The sequence below is a fragment of the Mytilus trossulus genome, chromosome 14 (genome assembly GCF_036588685.1).
Source record: "Mytilus trossulus isolate FHL-02 chromosome 14, PNRI_Mtr1.1.1.hap1, whole genome shotgun sequence".
Classification (NCBI taxonomy): Eukaryota; Metazoa; Mollusca; class Bivalvia; order Mytilida; family Mytilidae; genus Mytilus; species Mytilus trossulus.
In genome coordinates this window covers 25847092-25871549 of record NC_086386.1, presented here as the reverse complement: position 1 = coordinate 25871549, position 24458 = coordinate 25847092, and the positions used below count along the sequence as shown (strand labels likewise).

General features: G+C 31.5%; 1 protein-coding gene and 1 pseudogene across 2 annotated transcripts; both read right to left on the bottom strand.

Annotated features, from left to right (window-relative positions):
• Positions 1–1112: 1112 nt before the first annotated feature.
• LOC134695994 (transmembrane protein 144-like) lies at positions 1113–15574 on the bottom strand. Of its 2 annotated transcripts, none has more exons than XM_063557502.1 (11): positions 15475–15574; positions 10516–10788; positions 10013–10135; positions 9011–9110; positions 8505–8585; positions 7146–7221; positions 5964–6026; positions 4688–4767; positions 4238–4344; positions 2357–2628; positions 1113–1448 (listed from the first exon to the last, which is right to left on the bottom strand). In XM_063557502.1, the coding sequence occupies exons 2-11, from the start codon at positions 10769–10771 to the stop codon at positions 1365–1367; spliced, it is 1242 nt and encodes a 413-aa protein (XP_063413572.1). In that variant the 5' UTR covers positions 10772–10788; positions 15475–15574; the 3' UTR covers positions 1113–1364. The 2 variants fall into 2 exon arrangements, with proteins under 2 accessions (XP_063413572.1, XP_063413573.1); XM_063557503.1 differs by lacking the exon at positions 15475–15574 and adding an exon at positions 11950–11976.
• A 745-nt stretch (positions 15575–16319) lies between these two features.
• LOC134697242 (transmembrane protein 144-like) lies at positions 16320–24174 on the bottom strand (annotated as a pseudogene).
• Positions 24175–24458: the final 284 nt, after the last annotated feature.

The following is a 24458-nucleotide window of genomic DNA, read 5'->3' as shown; positions in this document are numbered from 1 at the left end:
TTAGTAGTTTCAGAGGAGAATTAAGATCTTTGAAATAGTTTACGATGACGACGACGACGGACGACAAGTGATGGCAAAAGCTCACATTTCCTTTTAGGAAAGGTGAGCTAAAAAACAACGAAAAACCAACGAAAAAACCCCCAAAAAATACAAGACATGCAAAACGATGAAGCAGAGGGGTATGTATCTGCTGCGAAATGGGAATTTTAACAATTGGAAAATTGAAATAATTTCGTTTGGTTTGTCATATATAAATTCTAGTTTGTCTAATGAACTCGTCCAAATTGTTGTTTTAATATAGAGGAGAACATTGAGATATGAAGCAATTGGATATACGAGATCTATAAGAAATCATTAAAAAGTGGGTTATATTGAGTGACTGAACATAATTAATTATATCTAAAAGTTGAAGTAGATAACTTTACAAGATTTTTGGCTTTAGAAATTTTTGTTAGAATTCAGCTCTGCTTTATAAGAGTACAACACAATTTCCTAGTAGTGATATAAAGTCAGTACACATGTTTTGGAATACTGACTTTCTGCATGCTGAAATATCAGTTTTCAACATTATGATCATTACTATCCATTTAAAGTTAGAACTATATGTTATACCCAAGTATAACTTGACGTTTGTTAATTATATATTCCAAAGATATGACTCAGAAATATTTGCATAAAGTAGCACAGACTTCACTTGGACGAATCAACACCAATTTGTGTTTGAATCTGCCCAACATGCCTCGCCCTCTATAAAACGCTAATATGATTGATAGACTTTCTCTAGTAGGAACAGTCTTGGGCAGGTTTGTCGGGTAGTTCCAAATATATACATACTGTTGGAGATTCCATGGAGTGAATGAATTTGAATGGCCCGGAGCAGTATTGATCTGGACGTAAACATGTTTAGTTGGACTAATCTGCATATCCTTGTACGTATATATACCGGTGCTGATTCTTTTACTGAATAACGAGTGTTTACAGTAACTGTTCAAAATTCCCTGATATTGACCAGGCATTTTAATTGACGTCGGATGAGCATATTCATATCAATATACACGTGCTCCTTATTTGGATCATTCATTGAATATTTTATACAAAAACTTGAAGGGCTTAACTTTTTTTTATTTGCAAAGACAAACATGTGAAACTCAACTACTTTCTTATATATCAATTGATACTTCAGTAATACTAAAATAAACGTTAACAGCTACATAATCTACATCTACTTCTACTCTACTAATATTGCTACTACTACTTCTTATCATGATTAATATCATGATTAATATATAACATTATTATTATGTTGTCTGAATTATAATTGAATCAAAGTTTTCTTTATGTATATCAATGTTTGCTAACAATTATCAATGTCTTGAGACTCCAGCTAGAATTGCTCCTGTAATAGCTATACCGAATCCTAGGAAAAGTATGAGTAAATTACGAGTACCCTGAAAAGTAAAGAAGAAAATTATTAGATTAATGTTAATTGATTTGTTTAAATGTCAAGATTTTTGTTTTGTTATTTTTTTTTCAAATGTTAATATGATGCAGTAAAAGATTTGTTGAATTGTATTTGACTGTTATCTGCTACAGCTATCTAAACGGGCTGTAGTCTCGTTGACATATTCCTCAATTCCATTTTCAACTTTATTCAAAATTTAAATGGGAAAACATATTTGAAGAAAGCTGGTCAGGATCTATATGGTATAAAAACGTAATACTCGAGTTGTAAAACCTTATTGCCTTTAAAAATATAAATATCATTGGTTTTAACCAAATATATACATACTAAACAGATTGGAAAAATTCATCTCATTTTATAAAGTTTAAAAGAACAAACACTCACAAACTAAGGATAAATGGCTGTTAAAGAAGTTTGTCCCGCTAACAATGTCTGTAAACAGCCTGCAGTAGGGGGATGTTTTTATTCCCATTCTCTAATAATTCAATTTTAAATGTAACACGTCTTCTGGTTATCTGTGAGAATTTTTTTATCAGCCAGCCTATAGACATATTAATTTTGTCATTTGACTCTGAAGTCATCAACGTTTTTTCATGATTTACTCCTTGAATAAGGAATCTAGAATTAAATTATAAGTAATGACTGTAATGTTTTTTCTGTCTAATCGAAATAACATAAAACATATGATGAACACTGTAAAATAACCCGCTACGCACGTTATTCAGTGTGCACCACATTTTTTATGTTATTTCTTTATAGATAGAAAAATTATTATAGTCATTCCTTAATTGTATTATTAATATAAACATGCAACTGAACGAAAGCAGAAATCAAGTACATGTCATCATCAGTCATTGGTCAGCGAAAGTAGATCTTACTCGTGTATATGCTTACCTGAATTTCTTTGAAAACTATAACACCCCATAAGGATGCCACAATCGACGGCCCTGTTGTGACTATAGGAAACGCTACTGGTATTGATAATGCTCTATTTGCTACAAACCAACAACTAGTTCCAATAGACCACATAACACCAGATAATAATCCAGGTAAAATCACTTTAGGGTATATCTTTGGTTTATTTTTCATAAATATAATATATATAACGAAAAAAACTGTACTTGTTATATATAAACCACAAAAATCGGCAAATACGTAATCCAGACCTACAAAAGAAAACGACAAACGTCAATAGAGCAGGTGAAATTTGAAAAAGCGATCAACTCTAATTCAAAACGTTTTACATATGCTATTGGCAGGTAAACTAATAGAAGGCAAAATTAATACTGCTACCCAACAAAGTCTTTTTATTCTACTTGAGGAAGAAACTCCCGAACATTGACCCAGTTGGTCCTATTTCATTCTTACATAGATATTAGAATATTTGGTATGAATGTCCATAAGACAATTCAGTAATAATTAGAAAAAAGTAAACCATTATAGGTGAAAATACGGCCTTTATCGCGGAAAACTGACGATTTGAGAGTACTCCCAGTTACTGAAATTTAGGTAAAAGCAACAAAAAAAGTTGATATTAAAAAAAACATGCATGAGAGACTGAAATCAACTTAAACACAACTAAAACACATCCCGGGTCCTAGATATTTGTTGTTTCAACTTCATGTACAGTAAAAGAAGACATTTCTACTGCAACGCCAAAGTAAAAGTATCGACAGGCAGTATGAGAATTAGAAATTAACCTATTAGTAAATAAGTATCTATAATACTAAAATTACGAGGTCCAATTTGTCAGCCGTCATCACGTGAAAACGACGAATCAAAGAATTCAACTTTATATACAACTTATATAGTACAAAGGTGTAGATTAAAAATTACATCACTCCAGACCCTTTTGTTTTCCACGTAATTAATATTTCCAATAATTAAGAAGTTCCGGGTCGAGTCCGATACCAATACCAATAGTATAATCACCTGTAACAGTTACTTTTTCCTTATCTGTACGTTCCGCATCTGACAGGGGCACCACCAAACAGTGTATGCAGGATTAATATGCTATATACACGGGTCATAATCACAGGGTTTACACTACTAAATTGTCAAACTGTTACCTATTATAGTATTTTAATCAGTAGGACTTTCTAAGATAACAATACGAATACTAAAAATCTGTACTAAAAATAAGGCGTTTATGTACAGTTTTCAATTTGTTAGCGGGCATAAGTGACGTAAAACAGCGAACCAAAGAATTCAACTTAATTTATAACTAATATAGGACAATGCTGTTGATTAAAAAATACTCCATTCCAGGACCTTTTGTTTTCCAAATAATTAGTATTTATCATGACCAATAATTGATAAGTTCCAGTTCGACGGGTTCAAACAGAAAGATTTGAAAGCAGAGAAAACTGTGTATCTTATAATCGGCATGATTTTATCAGATGACAGTACTAATACTAAAGTGAGGCTTGCGCATAGTTATATACTTTAATTCAGTCACGGACCCGCGATGTCACGGGTGTGTTCTAGTTATGTTATATATATATAGAGTAATCTGTTTAGAGAAAATGTTCATGGATGTAAACGTATTCAAACATCCAAAAAACATGGTTTAAAAGAAAGTAAATTTAGTTATATTTTAATTGCTGATGACAAAATCGGTACTTGTGCCAATGCAAACTATTCAAAGATATTATTACAACATTAGCAAGTTTGGTTAAAGGTTCGATGAGTTTATAAGGATCACATAGTGATTGCCACCATAAAATGTACAGTACATTTTTATCCTAAATATGTTAGTGAAACAAGTTACATTACCGTTTAAAGAAGCACCATCATAGATATTTGGGTGATCCTGAACATACGTAGCGCCAGTAAACATTTGACCATACAAAGCACCGGAAAATATACACAGTACCAAGCCTCTAAAATGCAAGAAAGGTAATTAAAACATACATGAAGATAAAAAAAAGGCTATCCTAATACTTAATTTTCTTAATTCGATCTTTTTCATGAATGCATTTAAAAAAAAAAATATTAATCTTTCTTATAAGCCAAATAACATTTAAAAATGCAGTTGTTTTTCTATCGACTAAAATTGGCCTAGACGTCTGATAAAAGTACGAGAAATAATTTCTACATCGACGTATTTTCAAACTTATAATATTTTTCGTTTCCTTTTTGCCAAAAGCTCTTAAACGTCAGCCGATACATGTACAATAAACGTTTAACTACCCCTCTAAAGATAATTAAAATGACAATACTTACACAATTCTCTGCATACCCGGCGATAGTCTGTCTATATAGGATTTTTCATCACCTTGATCATCCATATTTATAGTTTTGTCCTGTAAATAGCGATTGTGATGTTAATGATCAAAACAATTTTGTTTCTTTTGCTTTACAATTATTGTATCTGTTATTCAAAACTGTAAATAAACAGTAGTATACCGCTGTTCAAAACTCGCAAAATCCATGGACAAAAAACAAAATCGGGGTAACAAACTAAAATACATAAAAGAGAGACGAAATATATCAAAAGGACATTCGAAAACACAAGATGAAAATGAACCGACAACGCTATGGTAATAAGAAAAGAAAAAAAGCAAAGGAAAACTAAAAACTGAACAACCCGAACCCTACAAAAAAATCGGAATTGATATCGGAGCTCTGAAAGGATGATTAGACCCTGCTTCACGTGTGGCAATCCACGTGTTGCTCATGTAAGTAAAAACCTGGTTACAATTCTGTTTGTCACAATGAAAAGCTGACAGGATTGTATTTACGACAATCATTACATATTCGCTGTCATTTGAAAAACAGATATTCCCTATCGGTAATTTTTTTTTAGAGATTTTTGACGACATATAATGATATATATGATCATATATTAAGTTTTAAAAGCAAAATAGACTATACTTTTTGTAATTTTCTATAAAGAGAGCGAAAGTAGTATACCGGTGTTTAAAGATAATAAATTGATTGAGAAACAAATCCGGGTTAAAAACTAAAACCGAGCGAAACACGTCAATTATATGAGGACAATAAACAAACACACAACAGGAACACTGAAGTAAAAAAAAAAAAAAAAAACCCAACAGGTTTCCCCGCCATTTCTTGCTGAAATTGCATTTACTAATTAAAGGTTTATGACCATTGTTATTCACCTTTTCCTGGTGAATGATACCGTTCGATTTTATCAGTTTTAATGGGCTTCTCGTTTTTGAATTTGACTTAGAGATCAGTATGTTTGCAATACTTTTACACTGAATTGTATTGATTTGAAAGTACTACGGTATATTTGTTCTCACAGTATTTAATTTGTTCTCTTATCCAAATTATACGTTTAGTTGAGTTAAGAACAAAGATTGATTTTTTTCAGTAACAATCGGTAGGTGGAAGCATCTCTTAATGATTTGTCTTTCATGATTTGTCTTCTGAAAACAAATATTGACAAACACCTTTGAATATAGCTATCCGTAGAATAGTTCATTTGCGTAAGTTTGTGTCGAAGACACGGTTTTGGAAGAAAAACAAATATTACCTTGTTATTTTTCGACTGGTAGGATGAGTCATTACTTTTTGAACCATAACTTTGTTGTAATACCTGAAACAAAACACATGAAAACAATATTGTGAGATACTGAGTGTTTGCTTCACTTATATTTAAGTTGATGTGTCAGTAATATATCAAATGCTAGTTTAAGATGTTCTACTTATTGGCAGCTTTTTCACATTCTTCTTAGTTCCAGGATACCCACATTTTCCAGTGGCAGTCGAATTTTTCCACGACCATCGTCCCTTATGGCCTCTATAATGACAAGACATACCTATTGTATTTATTATGAACTTGTTCTCGTCCTGAATATGCATGACATATTTTCCACTGGACGTTAAGCAACAAACAATCAATCAATCTTAGTCCCAGGTATAGACATATAAGTATGTATGCTCGTGTAATGTGTTATTTCTGTGTAAACTTTGTCGTTGACTATTTGGTACAGTTAAAATAGAATGTGTTGCATTTTGTGGTCATAAATAAAGAACATAGATCTGTTGTGATATTTTCGCTGCACACGGCTGTTTTTTTCTTCAAATTTCTATGTAATATTTCAATGAGTGTTATTCGTGTGTCATATTTGTATACGTATATTAATATATCTTTTCATTTAAAAACCCTATAATATAGCAATTGTAGTTGATGTCATTAAATTGAACAACAGTTAGAGCTGATTGCTACCTCAGGCATATATTACCTTAGATGTATTTGGCAAAACATTTAGGAATCTTGGTCCTCAATGATCTTCCACTTCGTACTTTATTTTACCTTTTTAACTTTTTGGGAATCGATCGTCACTGATGATTCTGTTGTAGACGAAACGCGCGTCTGGCGTATATACAAAATTTAGTTCTGGTATCTTTGATGAGTTTATTGGTATCTTGTGGCTGTATGTTTGTCAATGCTTTTCAAATTCGTACTTTATTTGGCCTTGTTTATTTTGTTTTATTCGATCGATACAGATGAGTCTTTTGTAGACGATACACACGTCTGTCGTTCACAATTTATTATGCAGAGTTTATCCCACTTGGTATACATTTGATAATTAAAATCAGCGGTCAAGTTAAGAAACAACAACTCATTACACGTAAAGTCACTTTACGCAAAGTATATGTATAAGAAGTCTCCATGAATAGAGAGGTGTATATTAATTCACAAGGGATATACCTCTGATACTACTAGTGGTTCATTCTCGGTCTCAGCAGGTGTTACATCGTTTTTTATTAGAGAAAAGACAACAGCACTGAAAAGAAACAAACATTGGAACATTACAGGTGGTATACTAAGAAAATCAGGACGAATACTTGTACAAATAGCCAAATTGATGCAAATGCTATAACTTAATTCAGATTGGTAAACTCTAGTATGCAAGTGTTTTTAGTGAAGCCTTATTTTTTGAAAAATGTTATATTTTCAATTTGTTTGATTTTTTTTTGGCCAAAATGTTAGGTTTGTGTCGCTTTTACAGGGAAAACGAAGTCGGTGAACATATTGTTTAAGCATCATCTAATTTGTTAGACAAACAGGACGAACATATTAATTTTCGACAAAAATTCTATTGAGTGGTTCACGTGATTTTTTCACGGAACCGTAAAGTGTTTTTCCCTATATATTCAATGTAATTTGGTACCATATCGGACCATTTTAAAAATAGCTTTTTCTCGAAAACGTAGTCGGTGAAATATACTTTTTTTAAACATTTTTCGTTGTATATTTTCAATATCTATTTGAGTTCTGAATTAAAAAAAAATCTATTGTCTGGTCATTTACTGATCCTTGACCTTAAATTTACCGTCCATTTGTATTTGAAAATACGCAGTGACGACCGATTAATGCGATCTTTCATCCGTAGCCTCGGTCGTTTACAGAGCTCAAAACGTTCTGCATGTTACAGAACCTTTTCAACAACTCTCTAAGGTGTTTGTACATGATTTTTTGCTAGCCTAAATGTTTGTCTCGTATCCGATGCACATTTGTCAGTGGTATTCAAAATATAGGCTCTTTAGTTCCATTGTGTTACTGCAATTGTCCAATTATACGTTGAAACATTACTTGATTTTTACATGTATCAATCAAATCAAAAATTGCAATCGGTATGTTCATTGTATAACATCATCCTTAACATTTTGAGGCCTTTATCTATGAAATATACTCCGTGTGTCCTGGTTGAATGAATAGCTTTTTATATTGTGTTGACATTTTTCTACTGTTCGCGATAGACGTATTGTTTAAAAAAGGAATTTAAAAGAATTAAATGAAATACGCACCAGATGCTGTTATCTGGGAATGATTTAGGACTTGACACATAGAAAGGACAAATATGTATTGTTGAAACTGTAAAGTGCCTCTAACGTCATTGGTTATTTGTGATGGTTGCAGTCTCATTGACCTATCCCAAGTTTTGTTTTCATAAATAAAAGGTAAATTATATTGTACTGCAACTTTTTTCTATTTCCCGGTTTCATTAAAAATATGTGTAGTTTATAATCATCGAACTTTTTGTTTATGTTTTATTACTATACAGACCTCACAACACACAAAGCAACACCAGCATAATTCATGGCTTTGTTGTTTGGAACTGCTTTCGTCACGCCAAAGAATCCAAATCTACCAAATACATGAATTTGAAAATAGACCGTTCAGAAGGACGCATTACATATCGTACATGTGTATAAATAATGCGAGAAACACAACTATCTTCTCTTTACTTTAAATGAAAAACAAAATCCGAATAGCACTTAAATTGCATACTAAGGTTATCATAATTAAAACTAGTGCTTCAGGTTTCTTTATCGTTGTATAACGACTGAAATCTTTGATCGTATACTATTTTCTGCATTGAAATTATGTAACAGGTTTATCTTAGGTAGTGCAGAAAGAAACATTGTCTGTGCACTGTATAAGCTTATGTATTAAAAATGTTAACAGGGACAGCGAACATTATTAGAATATGAGAATGCAGTGTTTCCCTTTGGTCTTTTTACATTTTAACTTGTGGACTCTTTAAATGTATTTGATTCATAAACACAAACCTGCCAGTAGACCACCCACTTAAAAGATTGACCATAGACCAAATACATAACCCAAGACCTAAACCAACTGTCTTTACTATTGGCACAACACATATGTTACCTACAATATAATGCATAGCATATAATTTGTATGTCAATTTTTAAAACAACTAAAGGATGGTCAGCGTTCAACTTCCGGGGTAAACTACCGGTATTAAATGCATTTCAGAATGATAAAATCTATATATATGTCAAAGAAAAAATAAGCTTTGCCCATTGATGATTAGCTAAATTAGATATGTCAGAATGAAGATATGTCATCCTTCATTCAAATAAATAAGTTTTCCTTCGAGATGACCAGTATTCACTATGTCTTATCCATGTTTACTAATGATGCAACAGAAAACAATCAACATACATTGGTTTGCTTTGCATCTAACCCATGAACATCCGACAGACCAAACTTACAAAAGAGGTGATTAATGCTTAATCCATAGAAAATGCAATGTTATAACAACGATGTGGTGTCATTAACACTGACAAAATTTACAACCAACAGACCTTTTAGCTTTGAATTTTTATATAATGTGACTGTTAAAAAATTATCTAATGCACCGATGGCTCGTTATATATCATACTCAACAATAGAAGAAATAAAAGAGAAACACATATTATTGAAGTTTGACTGTGGTTTGCTAGAAAGGAAATAACAATTGCCTACATGTCCATCTCGTTATCGTATTAACCTAAATAAATCATTGTAGTCGTTTGGACCAACTGTTTACCTAACACATTTTGCATTGATAACTGATCTATGAACTTAACAAACACGTCATACATTTATCTTAATATTACCGTAGAATAGCATTAGGTATTAATAGATTTAATAGCATCCTTGTGAGCAGCAACCCTCAATTGAGGAAATCATGATTATAGTGAATACAATCCTGGGAATATTGTATAAGTTGAGAGATATTTACCCCCTATGCAGGCGGTGCTGGTGTTAATATCAAATGTTAATACCTATCTCCCAAACAACACCTCCAATCATTGCCATAGGAAAGAATGGTGGTTGGTTACGTATTAACTGCACAACAACACCTGCAAGCATTGCACCACTACACATTATCCACTGGAAAAACATACCTGAATGTAAAGATGTACATAGATTAAGTGTAAAATAAATGAATTGGAGATAGTTCATAGATTTAGTAAAAAAAACAAAGCTTTGTCAAACATAGTTTTCTGTCATATCGATTGGTCCTCAATAAAACTGGCAAAAATAAAATGGCATGTAAAAAATGTATGTAATAACGAAATTACTTCAAAACAAATTAACATTTCTTCTTTTCATACAATTAAGTATATGTTTCCTTTTTAGTATGATATCCTTATTTTATTGTCTCGGTTGGCTTATACCGTAATGTACAAAACTTTTTTGTTTGTTTTCTCATTTCAATTTTGAATGAAGAATTTATTTAAATTAGGAATAATTTAACATTGATATATATATTATAACTTCATACCATCTCCAGTTTCGTATTGTTTTACAGGAACAAAATTGCTTCCATAAAACAGAATTGCAATGCCAGCTGCTATGAATCCCCAGTACTCTGGGATTTCTCCTGGTGACGGTTCAGCTGTAGTTTGAAAGTCTGTGGAATTTATCCATGATGTCATCGGAATTTGTGTACTTTGCACAGATGTTATGTTCTGAGATTGGTTGAACGTTGTGAAATGAGTTGTATAGTTTGTTATCGTGTCTGGTGTGACATGCTCCATGATTTGGTTCTTTTTATCTAGACCAAATAAAAACAGCACTCCATAGTTATAGTTAATTGTACAACTAATAGATATCTCAGTAGATGGAGAAAAACTTATTGGAAAATTCAATTCAAAATAATGAAATTCACAAATGCTTTTTGTAAAAATATAAAAAATCTAAACATTTTGAATCTTTTTGTAGTGAATGATTGTTATAATTACTGCGAATAATCCAACACTCTCTTTTCCAACGATAAACCAAGTATTGTAGTGAATGGTATTATGTGTTTTTACAATTGACATGCGTCATTGAATCATTCTCTTTGCAAGTATGGATGTATTATTATAAACGTAACCCGATTACTACCCTTTGAATTTTTTTTTTATCATTGCCTACTTTTTGTTAAACTAAAGTTTTAGGTTTTTGTTTTTTTTCTTATTTGTTGTTGTTGAAAGTATATTAGTCGAAGGGAGCGATGATGAGTATATGAACAATCAATCAATCAATCAATTAAAACATCTCATTTCGGACCACACAATTTGGAAATATGAACAAGCAGTTTATTAACCAGACATTTCAGGCGAACTTTTGCAAAACCTCAGTGATAAAATAATTGCTTTTGAAGAATAACGTATTTCTTTCACAATGATTTTTATATATCATATCATTTATATGTCAAGTTAGCATATCTTCTTTATTTCTTCTACAGTAACATGAATCACAGGGTCTTATATCATAATTCTAAACATGAATAGAAACATTAATGTTGTCATCAATTTTAATTACGTTAAAACGTTTCAATGCCAGAATGGCTTGGCAATGAAAAAACACAGTATAAGTCTAGGGAAAGAAATATCACAGCAGTAATTCACCTTTGTACTTGTTTGGCTTTATAAATATTTCGATATGAACGTCACTGATGAGTCATATATAGACGAGACGCCCGACTGGCGTACTAAATTATAATCCTGGTACTTTTGATAACAATTAACACCACTGAATCGATGCCATTGCTGGTGGACGTTTCGTCCCCGAGGGTATCAGCAGCCCAGTAGTCAACACTTCAGCGATTAGGTCCTCAATGCTCTTCAGCTTTGTACTTGTTTGACTTTATGAATTTTTCGATATGAGCGTCACTGATGAGTCTTATGTAGACGAAACTCGCGTCTGGTGTACTAAATTATAATCCTGATACCTTTGTTAACTATTCAGGTAAGCATAAATAGATATAGGAAGATGTGGTGTGAGTGCCAATAAGCACATCATCGCCAAGTTGTCTTTAAAATGTCTGGAAACAGAAATATGCCTGAAAAAAGTTTCAAGCATGTGCCTAGTTATGTATTGGGTTTTGTTTTATTAAAAATACATCATGGAATAAAAACTTAAAATAACAAAAACGAAGAAATCATTATGACACCATGAAGTCATATCAAATATTCAAGTTATCCCTCCTTACCACCTTCCCTTTGACGATAAATGAGTTTTCTATTTTCGTCGCTTATGATCTCATTCTGATTTGATTTAGGGACATTTATAATAATTTCAGTACCGAAATAGCAGATACCTACCTTAAATCAGAATTATAGTCTTTAAATTGTTCATTTTCCGTTATTTACAATGGATGCTTACATTAATATACATATTTTTTGTACACTACATAGTTATATTGATTTTGAATACAATTGTGTATTTTTATAATATTTTCTCATTAAATACATCTGTTACAGTATATCACAATATAAATCGTTACTCCGTTGTTTTGATTTATTCAATATTATGAAACTATTTTGTTTGTTAAAAGGGGAGCTAAAATGTTAAAGAACGATAAAATCAATTTTAAACTTTAAAAAAATCATAGTCCTCTGCTATTATTAGGTCTTTCCACTTTTCTGTGGAAAGACCTATTGTTTTTCTTCTGATTATTTTTTTTCTTTTTTTTTTTCTTCCGCCTAATTTTGTTCTTGCGATAAACATTTGTTTCGCAATATGTCGCTTAGATATTTGGTATATGATATCGAACAGTTTATGCGCTTTTGAAATTTACCCTGCGTAAACGAATACTTTTCTTTGTAGGAGTTATCTCCCCAAACACTGTTTTCCTTGTTAGCGCATCTCCTTCGCAACCGTAAAAGATTATGACAAATTTATTTTACAAAATTGCTCGTTATATCCTTCGCATGATTTGTCCTATTTTGACCGAAGCGATATGACCGCTCCATATGAGAGTTATTTCCCCTTATGCATCTGATATAAGTGATATGAATTTCTATCTTATAAATCATAAGTGATAGAGACCTAGGATCTTTTGATTTTAGGTCCTTGGTCCAAAAAAATGAAAATTAGGTCAAGGTCAAAGGTCAAGGTCATATTCTAATATTTGAATTTGGCTTATTTTCACTTATATCCAAAGACTGTATAAGATATCAACAAATTATTTTTACTAAATTGTTAGTTGCGACATGTCGTTAGATGTAAATTTTGATTGCAAGCGTACGTTGAATGTAAAAGGGAGTTTTCTCCCCTCTTGTATTTAAAAATACGTGTTTGGTGATATAACTCAATACCTAAATATAATGAAGACCTATGGTCTTTTGATTTGAGGTCCTTGGTTTATGACCTTGAAATTGATCTCAAGGTCATAGCTTAATTTGACGTTCTAGATTTTGACCTTTGCTTTTACTCTATATGTATACATGATAAAGATATACAACTTTTAGAAAAAGGTATCAAACCATTTAACCTTGTAAAAAACAACCGGAAGTGACCTTTTGTAAACCGGAAATAGCTTTTTTTTGTACTTTATTAATATAAAAGTATATGGAACCAGATATTTTTGGAATCAGTGTCAAGTAAATATTCAAATATAATCGGAAGTAATATTTTTCAAACCGGAAGTAACAAATTATCTCCCTTATTTAAAAAAAATGTATGGAAACAATATATTTTTGGAATCAGCTTACTAGGAGCTATCATTTGATGATTAAAATGACATTTTAAACTTAGTTTCACAACTTTTCATATCAAAATACATTGTTTTGATGGAAAGACCTTCAATTGTTCTCTGAACAATTGGTTTTTAATTTTGTTACTAATTTTCGTTTAAAAAAATTTGGTTGATAGCAAAATAAATTTAGTAAAATAAAAAAAAATGCAGTTTTCTCTCCTCAAATACAATACTAGACAAACTACACATTAACAGGAGTATGTTTTATCTAGTATTATATCTCAAAGCTGAACTTAGATATGTAGGAAAATTGATAGAAAAAAGGCAATGCCAATGTTTGTTTTACTATGTATTTTTACCTGCTGAAATTTGACTTAGTATATAGAAGGGACCAAACATTAATTATATCATCAACCTGCTGCATGAATGCAAACAAAAAGCGTGGTGTTAATATGCACGCCATATCGCATTGCATAGTATCATAGGAATAAAACAAAGAATCAGTATAAAAGAGGGACGAAAGATACCAAAGGGACAGTCAAACTCATAAATCTAAACTAAACTGACAACGCCATGGTCCAAAATGAAAAAGACAAACACACAAACAATAGTACACATGACACAACATAGAAAACTAAAGAATAAACAACACGAATCCCACCAAAAACTAGGGGTGATGTCAGGTGCTTCGGAAGGGTAAGCAGATCCTGTTCCACATGTGGCACCCGTCGTGTTGCTTATGTGCTAACAAATCCAGTAAATAGTCTAATTCGGGAAGTCACATTCATGAAAATGAAAGGGAATGTAGTTACGACGTAAGGAATATATCTGATATCATTTGTGAAACATGTATAACATGACGATCCCCTCTAGTTATAACAAATGGTCACTTGTTTTTTTTTTTTTATCTCTGTCCAAGAGTTAGTCTCGGTAAGAATTAGTGAAGTATGCATACAGTACAGTATACTTGTGACGTGAAATCCGATATCCTGTTTCAAAAAACGGCCTTCCTCTTCTGATGTAAAAGAACCATTACAAGCTTTGAAATATGCTCTATGTGAGATCTTTTGCAAATATCCGCACTACCTAACGTAACGTTATTTTTTGCAAACCCGCCTTCACCTGATTAGTCACATTTCGTTTTTGGTCTTTTATTTTTGCGAAATCAAGCAAACAGCAATTAATCGGAAATTATGAATAATTTTGTCTCTTCTCGGCATTACGTAACCATTTGATACATATCCATGAAGGTTGCACCAAAATGACGACAACCAAACATTTGTTTTCGTTTCAACATTGTTAGTGTGTTTATTTAAATGAGGATAACAAAAATAAAAAAAAACTCCATTAATGAAAGTACGTATGTCTTGTTTGTTGTAATGAATTACATTATAGTATATTTATTTGGCTCTGGAATCAACATCCGTAATTAGCAAGTATTTCTTTTTTTGTTACAAATATCATAACAAAACAATTAAATTGAAAGTAAGATTTAAATTATACTGTTTTAGATCAATAAAATAATAAATATGTAAAGCTACATGTATACAGAATGATAATGGATCTTGTTTAAAAATGTTTATATGAAGAAAAGATAATGCATTGTTTCTACTACATGTAGTACTACGCTGACATCCTCGCTGGTTTAAACTTGTGAATTTAACCATAATCATAGCTTAATATTTTGAACAACCATGCAATTTTGAAAAAAAACACCCAACAAAGGTTTTACTAACTTAAATCCATTTTATACAAAAATGTTTGTAATATCTTTACCTGTATTGTTACATAAATCTAGTGTAGAGATTTAGTAATCCACAAAAGAGGTCAATATTTTAAGTCTACAAATACATGTTACATACATGTATAATGATAATCATATGATAATTCAGTGTATTATAATTTAATGAGTACATCTACATCTACATATAACATAAATATAGATATTCAACTATTTACAATATTTAACGTTACAAAGATAAATCCTTATACATGTTGATAAATATATAAATTTGTATTGCACATACACAAAGTTAAAAATAGAAATCTGATTAGACTTTTCTCATTCTTATTTGAAATTTAATATACAACAATTTTCAAAAGAATGAAAACCATTTGTAAATATTTTTTATAAGAAATCAAATACGACAAAGGATCACTCAAACATTAACGATTGGTTGATATTCATCAGCCTATAGAGAAACATTACTTTATATATGTTATAGATGGTTCCTTTTACTTACGGTCGAAATGTGGATTGATCGATTTCGGATAATTATCATATATATCCAAAAAAGTACTAGTTACAAAGAAACCAGAAAACATCCACGCTATAAGAACAGTATACCGTATGGCGGGTTATTTTCGCGGGTATAAAATTTCGCGATTTTCATTGAACAAGGTATACGAAATATTTTGGCGGTTATTATTTTGGCGGATTAAAACTTATGTACACCTTTAATTTGGCGGAATTTAGTTTGGCGATTAAGTTCTGTCCGCGAAATTAAGCGAAAATTTGCACCCCGCGAAAATAACCCGCTATACGGTATGACACACAGTGCAAATCCAATCGTAAACATTTCGAACCATTTATTTCACATTCAAACAAAGTTTGGCTCTGATGGAGTTTTATGAAAACAGAACACCGAATACGTATCTGTACATAACTTTTTTTTTATGTCGTCATTAATGATAGGTTAACATAATTTATTTTTTAATATCGACGTTTACTGTCTATAGATTTCAGCTACCTTATCCTTGAGTCAGGGTCAATTTCTCACTCAGGTTTACAAAATATCTAGGCGAAAGAAGACACAAAACATAGTTGTTTAAAGGACGTTCTTACGAAATAGAGGCATTTGTCGTAAGCTGTAAAGTTTAATAAGATAAAATTACAATCAACTCTCCCGTTATGCTACTGTCTTTTAAAACTAGTTCTTCGATACTCCAGCCATAATTGCACCTGTGATGCCCATTGTAAATGCTATCACAAGGATCAGTAAATTACGTGTACCCTGAAATTAAAAGGATATACATATACATGCAGAGGTGAAAGTAGTTAAAACATTTTTCTAGTAAAGCATTGCTTCCCATAGCTAGAAAACATTTAAACACCCTCCCCTAGCTCAGCTGGTAAGGTACCTGTTGTGTACCCTTTAGCAAAAACAATTGACAGAAAAGTAATATGACGCCTTCCATTGTAAGAACCTCTTTTTTTTTTTACCTAGCTCAGCTGATAAGGTACCCATTAGCAAAAATAATTGACAGAAAAGTGATATGACGCCTTCCATTGTAAGAACCTCTTTTAGGACAAGACAATGTGTTCATTTATATGCCCTGAAAGAGTGTCGAATACGCACAGAGTGAGAGAAAAATAAAATAATGGGGAGCGTAAAAAAAAACAACAGTATTTTCTAAGAAACTTTTGTTTCTTAATTTTAATAGTCAGAATTAAATGACAATACATCCATAAACGACTACATTGTAGTTGCAGTGATAAATTGGTTGATAACTAACAGATAAAAAGACACGTGAATAGATATATACCGGTAGATAAACGGCTCACGTAATAATATCATTGTTGATATCATTGGTCGATCAAACGTTGATAATGTAGAAATAAGAAGTCAATATCTTCATCATTCATCTTATAAATTAATATAAAAATGGGGGAACGTAGCATGATTACCAATGAGACAACTGTCTAGCAGAGACCACATAATATAAAAGTTATCAACTGTAAGTCATCGTAATGCCGTCAACTTTCGGCAACACCCTACAATATAGCAAACAACGAAAGACCAGATATGACAAAATTAAAAACAATTCAATGGAAAACATCAATGGCCTGATTTGTGGAATATGATAACCGGAAAACAAAAATAATATTTAGCGACCAAGGACAATCACTTATATACAGGCTCCTGATTTTGAACATGCATATTCAGAATGTGTCGGGGTTATACATGTTAGCGAGCGCTCAATCCGCCCTCTAACCGGGGACTATGTTGTAACAGTACACTATAGAAACAGACAATAACATCCGTTAAGAAGCACGGACTCATCAAACTGATATAAAGCACAAAAACGCCTAAATATACATAGCACCGACTTAAATTAATTTCAGAACTCGTTAATGTGGTTATACAGAAAGCTTTTTTATATCCAATTAAAGCTAATTTAAAAAATCCTTATCTGAATTTAAATTACTTAGTACACATCCAATGTATTACTAGTTAGTGCAGACATTATGAACACACCATAATGCAATCCCGAGATATAAATAAAACCATGATGTAATACCGTATTATAAGTGGCATAACTGTATATGAACAACTATTTAGTTTAATGCTATATAGCTTAATGTGCGTATCCCGATCGTGTTTATCTTTGTGTGGATACATGCTTGCCAAGCGTACAGGATGTAGAGTCCTTATCACAAATTGAGTATCAAAGTTTTTTTTTTAATCAAATAGCATTTGATGCATCTGTTCTAATCACACGGTTTGAAATACTAGTAAAGCAATACGTTATTTGTCAGATTAGAACAGGATGTCATTTTGCAAATAACCTTTTTAGACCACATGTTTTTCAAGTTATAATCAAAGTTAAGCAATGAGGAAAGTTTTATTTGTTTTTTGTCGTAAAACAGGCATTAATCAGTCACATATAACATTTCTTATGAAACTGATATAACATTTTTATATATATTAATAAGTAAAATAATAATTAACTCGAAATCAAATGGTAAGATACATAAAAATGGATAACAGGTATTACCATAAATGCCACAGGGTACAATATACCACAATACCCGCATACGCACAAATCCAAAGATGAAAAACTAAACTACTACGCATATCATACAATCCATATAGCACATTTACTGTCATATCACTACTTGGGCATTGATATTTTATAAGCTCTAAAAATATTTTAATTAAGCAAGATTTGGATTCATGCTTTTTTTCGATTCTATTTTGGTGTTTGCAAAGTTGGTTGTTGATGTCATGGAAACGATGGCGATTACCTAGTCAGGGATTTGGCAGTTGCTATCAAATAGTTCGTTTCTATGAATGTTGTCGTTTGTTTTTCTTGCACTTCAGAATCTCGGTTCTCACGTTGTTTTCCTCTTATAGTTTATTTGGTTCCCTCGAATTTAGTTTGTAACCCTGCTTTGATATCTCTCAATCGATTTATGACTTTTGAACACCGGTTTACTTCCTTTGCCTTCATTTAAATAGACATCACCTTTTCAATAGTATGTTTCAAAAGCATAGATGTTATAATAGCATGAAGAACAAAAAACAAAGCACATATCTTTTATTTACGTAAAACAAAATTCGACGGTATACACTCAAGCATATTCTTACCTTAATTTCTTTGAAGACAAGAACACCCCATAAAGAAGCTACAATCGATGGTCCAGTTGTAACAATAGGAAATGCTACTGGTATTGACAATGCTCTATTTGCTATAAACCAACAACTGTTTCCAATTGCCCACATGACACCTGATATCAAGGCAGGTATCATTACTTTTGGATAGACCTTTGGTTTAAACTTCATAACTATTATGTATGTAATAAAAAAAGCCGTACTTGTCAAATATACGCCACAAAATCTGCAAAAACATAATCCAAACCTGAAATATAAAATTGTTTGATTTAAATCATGGACATTTGTTATCAACTTAAAACTAAGAAACATTGTAATATTATAGATTCCCGTATTTCAACACGATTGATCGAACAACATATGTATTCATGTTATTAATAAAAAAAAAATCACTTTTGATGTTACCGTACACTAAAAATAAAATTAAAGTGTAAGGAACTCGTCTGTTATTTCTTAGCATCTTACTTTTTTGTATGCAGCTATATCATTGACATCACATTTATTCATTTAAAACGAAATCCGGGCAATACAATTACAGAATGTATTCTACTGCATGTTGGTTTTGATAGCGAAATCAACATTTGATTGGTTGAAAGGATCACACGTGACGTCGAACAAAACAGCATATTCCCCCCTGAGTATCGTATTACAATCTGAACGTCTGAATGTCAGGACTGCCTCGTGAGACTTTATCCGCGGTAAATGTTTAAATAAAATATTTTTATAGGGTTTGTTTTAAAAATATTTTTAATATCTAAAAACACATAGAAAAGACTAGATAATTAATTCACTTTAAATAGGTACTGATTATCATTGTGTATGCTGTGTTCACTTATAAAACAAAACAGATAAGAAAACAAGTATGTAAATCTTATATTCAGAAGTAAAAAAAAAGTATAGTCAGTGGAATAAAACATTCATTTACCTTGGCTTCGTGAACTATGAAGATTTTTTCAGCCTCAAAAAGTCATATTACCCTTGGGCGATGCCCTTGTGAAATATTTTTCACTTTGAGTGAACAAATCTTCATATTTCCCTTAGGCACGGGAAATAATGTATATTTTTAAGATCTCTTAAACATGTTGTAATATGTTTCAAACTACCTTCTGCTATCGATGTACACTTTGTGTAGTTTATATGTTGTATGCCTATAGTTGTTATTACTTTATTATATAAAGATTTTTTTTATAACTATAATTCATAACAACCAATGCAATAATTTACATCTACAAGCCACATAGCTGTAGGCTACTGACGGTACTATTAGTTCGAGTCTTTTGTTTTAGAAAAAAACTTTTAGCAGACTGAAAAATGTACATCTAAATTTTGTTTTAATACTGATACCATTTAGCGTTGCCCCTGGGTAATTATATAGATGATTTTGTACATATGTAGCGCCAGTAAACATTTGTCCATACATAAGACCAGAAAATACGCATAGAATCAGTCCTCTGAAATGAGAATGAATTATAAACATTGCAACGCTTTTTTTTAGATTTGGCAACTTATGATTAAGAAGAAAATGAAGCATTTTGTTCAAAAGATCTACTAGCAATAGATGTAAAGACTTATCAAACCAACATGAGTCAGTTACTGTACCGTTGCTTCATATCTTGATCAAGCCTCTTCAAAACCTCAATATACAGCTGCGTACACGTTAAATATATTTAGAAGGCCATTCTACTCGAACATTTTCCAGTGCTGAGTGATACATTTAAGACACTTATTTTTCGGTTAGGTTGCATTACTATTGTTTTATGTTTTTGTTATTGTTGATTATGCCATGGAAAAAACGGTGTAAATAATTAAGTGATGCGATTGCATTAACTAAACTTCAATAACCAGGTACATATAACATAATTGATCATTGAGATATTTTACTCACACAATTTTTCGCATACAAGGAGAGAGCATGTCAACGTAGGAAATTTCCTCAATTGCAGTGTCAATGTTTATGCTACTGGCATTTTTTGGAAATTCCTGAAAATATTGATACAGTGTTTAGACATTGTATCGATATTAAGATTAGTCCTAACATCACGATTATAGCATTACATTTTGTTTGTTATCATTTGTTACGAAAAATAAATAGCTTCTCATTAGCAACGTTGAATGGAATAATTCAGGTTAATCGGTGATTTTTTAGAATGTTATAACTGAACATTGATTTATTAATCCTGAACATAAGAAAGATGTTGAAGAGCCGAACTATTGGAATAAGACCAAGAATATACGAAACTATAAACTGACCATCAATGTGCTTAACTGAAACAATTACTAGAATAGCAAATATTGAATGTTTATGCTAGTATTTCATAACTTACAGTTGCCAACAAAGCTTCTGTCTCTTCGTCTTCTGGAGGTGTTACTTCAGTCTTCACCATAACGAATACAAATGCACTAAAAGACAGCAAGAGAGGACGACTGGTAATAGTTTTACAGGTTTTAGATGTGTTTTCATAACAAGAAAAAACAACTTCACCGACACAGTAGTTTATACAAACTTATCATGTTGATCGAGTAAATGCGAAAAGAAAATTATTTATCAAATCATTTGGATTCACTTGTACTCATGATTTCCGTGTGCTTTAATGGAAGTTTATAACACACATGTTTTAGTAGATTCCAATTCTAATATGAAATAGTTAAATAAAAAAATAACAAAAATATTAAATTCAAAACAAAAAGTCCTTTATGAAATGGCAATATCAAAAACGCAAAAACATCCAGCGAATGGAAAACAACAAAAAAAGGCAATACCACATAACACAACCTTGTGCGTATTTATCTATCATTCATTTTGATTTCCCCAAATCGTTGTAATTCAAAAAAATCAAGAAGTCACCACTAGATGTCCAGGTGTCTAAATCGAAAATTTCGTCAGTTGTTCATTTCAGCGATTGAAATATATTTAACAGTGCTGATTCTACTAGAGCTCTATATGTTCTTCAAGAGTGTTATTTGTGCTTAATTTCAGCGCTCTGCTTCAACATTTGTTGTGTTTGGTTTTTTATGACTTTAGATCTGATATTTCTGTCTTATGTCAAACCCCTTCACAATGAAATAACCTCTTGCGTTTGATTATTAAGCTTACCTTAAAACACAAATTATAACACCTGAGTAGTTCATGATAATATGTTCTGGAATTGATTTATATACACCAAAAAATCCAAATCTGAAAAAAAAACTGATTTTTTTTCCATTGATGATGATGTTGACAATATAAGAACCTGACATAAATTAAGAAGGTAATTCTACTTAAAAGACAAGTAATAAAATTAACGGTACCAATTTTCTTGCACCAGATGCGCATTTCGACAATACATGTCTCTTCAGTGATGCTTGTGGCCAAAAGATTTGAAATCCAAAGCTTATATAAAAGATGAAAAGCTATAATCCAAAAGGTCCAAAAAGTATAGCCAAAGTCTATCCCGAGCAGTTCATGGAAATTACGCAGTGTAATTGAATAGAGTGTCGTTGGTTATTAATGATTTGAATATTAACGCATTTGTTACATGATTTACTTTAAATAAAGATAGTTACAACATGAATTCCGTCATACTTTATATATTTTTACTTTTTTTTTTTTTAGATCAATGATTATATTAAGCATACAAAATATTGATCATCGATCTATGAAAATGATCCAACAAAAAGGTGTCCAAATAAAAATAATTTAATAAAACTAACAGATTTTACTTGTTATTATTAGTATTTAATCGCAAAAAAAAAACACCCATAAGGGTTCCATTTAGCTATATGAAATAGAATATATATGGTCATCGTCTGCAAATATATTGTTCCTAAAATGTTGATGCATCCGAAACTCTTAGGTCTATCTCTCCCGAAGGCGTTGATTTCCTAAACCGTATTTGACAAACCTTTTCAGAATTTCTATTTTTTAGTGCTCCAGCGTTGACTGAATTGTCTTATGAAGACCTAACATGTGTCTGGCGTTCGAATTTATAGGCCTGTAATAACTTTCAGTTTGTATGAACAAACCTAATTATAAGTGATCAAGTGATGGATAGTAAATAAAATGCGACGTACGTTCGGTGCTGCAGATTAAAACCGACCTGCATGTGACATGTATATATAGCCAAATTCATCCAAAGTCAAATTTTCCTGAAAGAGTTTAAATCTTGTGGTAAAATTTTCTATAAGTTATTAGGTTTTTTTTTTAGAATAATGCAAACCTTCCTGTAGACCATCCACTAAGAAGACATACCATAGACCAAATACCAAATCCAAGGCCCAATCCAATGGTCTTGACTATAGGAACAACACATATGTTTCCTGCAGCAATAAAATAAATAAAAATCTAGGAATATAACAGTATTGTGATAGATAGAAAAGTGGTGAATAAAGTTAGGGAAGTGATAAGGACAATTATCCTTCTTAGAAAAAGGATATAATGAATGAAAATGACTGTACGTATTTGTAATGTATATGAAAAGTAAAATCACAAAAAAACTCCGAGGAAAATTTAATCGGAAATTCCCTAATCACATGGTAAAATCAAATGACAAAACACATAAAAAACGAACGGACAAAAACTGTCATATTCCTGATTTGGTGCAGGAATTTTCAAGTGTAGAAAATGGTGGATTGAACCTGGTATAAAAACGCTAAACATCTCACTTGAACGACAGTCGCTTCAAATTTAATAATATTGATAATGATGCTTGCGTGAACAAAACAAACAGACACATAAGTTAAAATGTCTCAAAATAATTGTAAAAAGTCTTATTCTGTAGGTGATGTATAGATGAAGGGTTGAAGTTAGCAGTTTCTAGTTCAACAACTAAAATAGAGAATGCAACTGACAATACACACATCAATATGTACATATAATTGTTAATTTACCTTTGTAAAACTAATATAGAATTCGTAATAATGTCTAAGAAGATTTAAAACTATAAATGAAATAAAGGGGAAAAGGGAAAAATAGAAAATAAATTTACCGAATGCAAAGACAACGCCTCCAGTCATTGCTATCGGGAAGAACGGAGGTTGTTGTCGAATTAATTGAACCACAATTCCGGCAAGCATTACACCACAGCAAAATATCCACTGGAAAAACAAAACTGTAGGAGTGAAAATATTTTCGTATGTGAAAATGTCGCCTGTATAAACTTTCATCCGAAAATTTATATTTTAATGGGATTATTTCTTGAAATATATATTAATGAAGGCCTGTACTTAAAACAATATGTTCAACTGATATGTAAAGTCTATTTTATCATGTTGTTTGATAGGTGTAAGAATATGTTATCATTCACATGATTCTTTTTATGGTGGTTTAATATATATGTGACATCTTTGCTGAAGAGTTGATTTTAGAAAAATTTCAAATCCATCTTT

Coding starts and splice junctions, on each gene's coding strand:
- LOC134695994 (XM_063557502.1), bottom strand. CDS start 10,771: ATGGAGCATGTCACACCAGACACGATAACAAACTATACAACTCATTTC. Junction 7,222..8,504: donor GTTGCTTTGTGTGTTGTGAG/GTCTGTATAGTA, acceptor GTTTCTTTTCAG/TGCTGTTGTCTTTTCTCTAA. Junction 1,449..2,356: donor TAGTTTTCAAAGAAATTCAG/GTAAGCATATAC, acceptor TTTACTTTTCAG/GGTACTCGTAATTTACTCAT.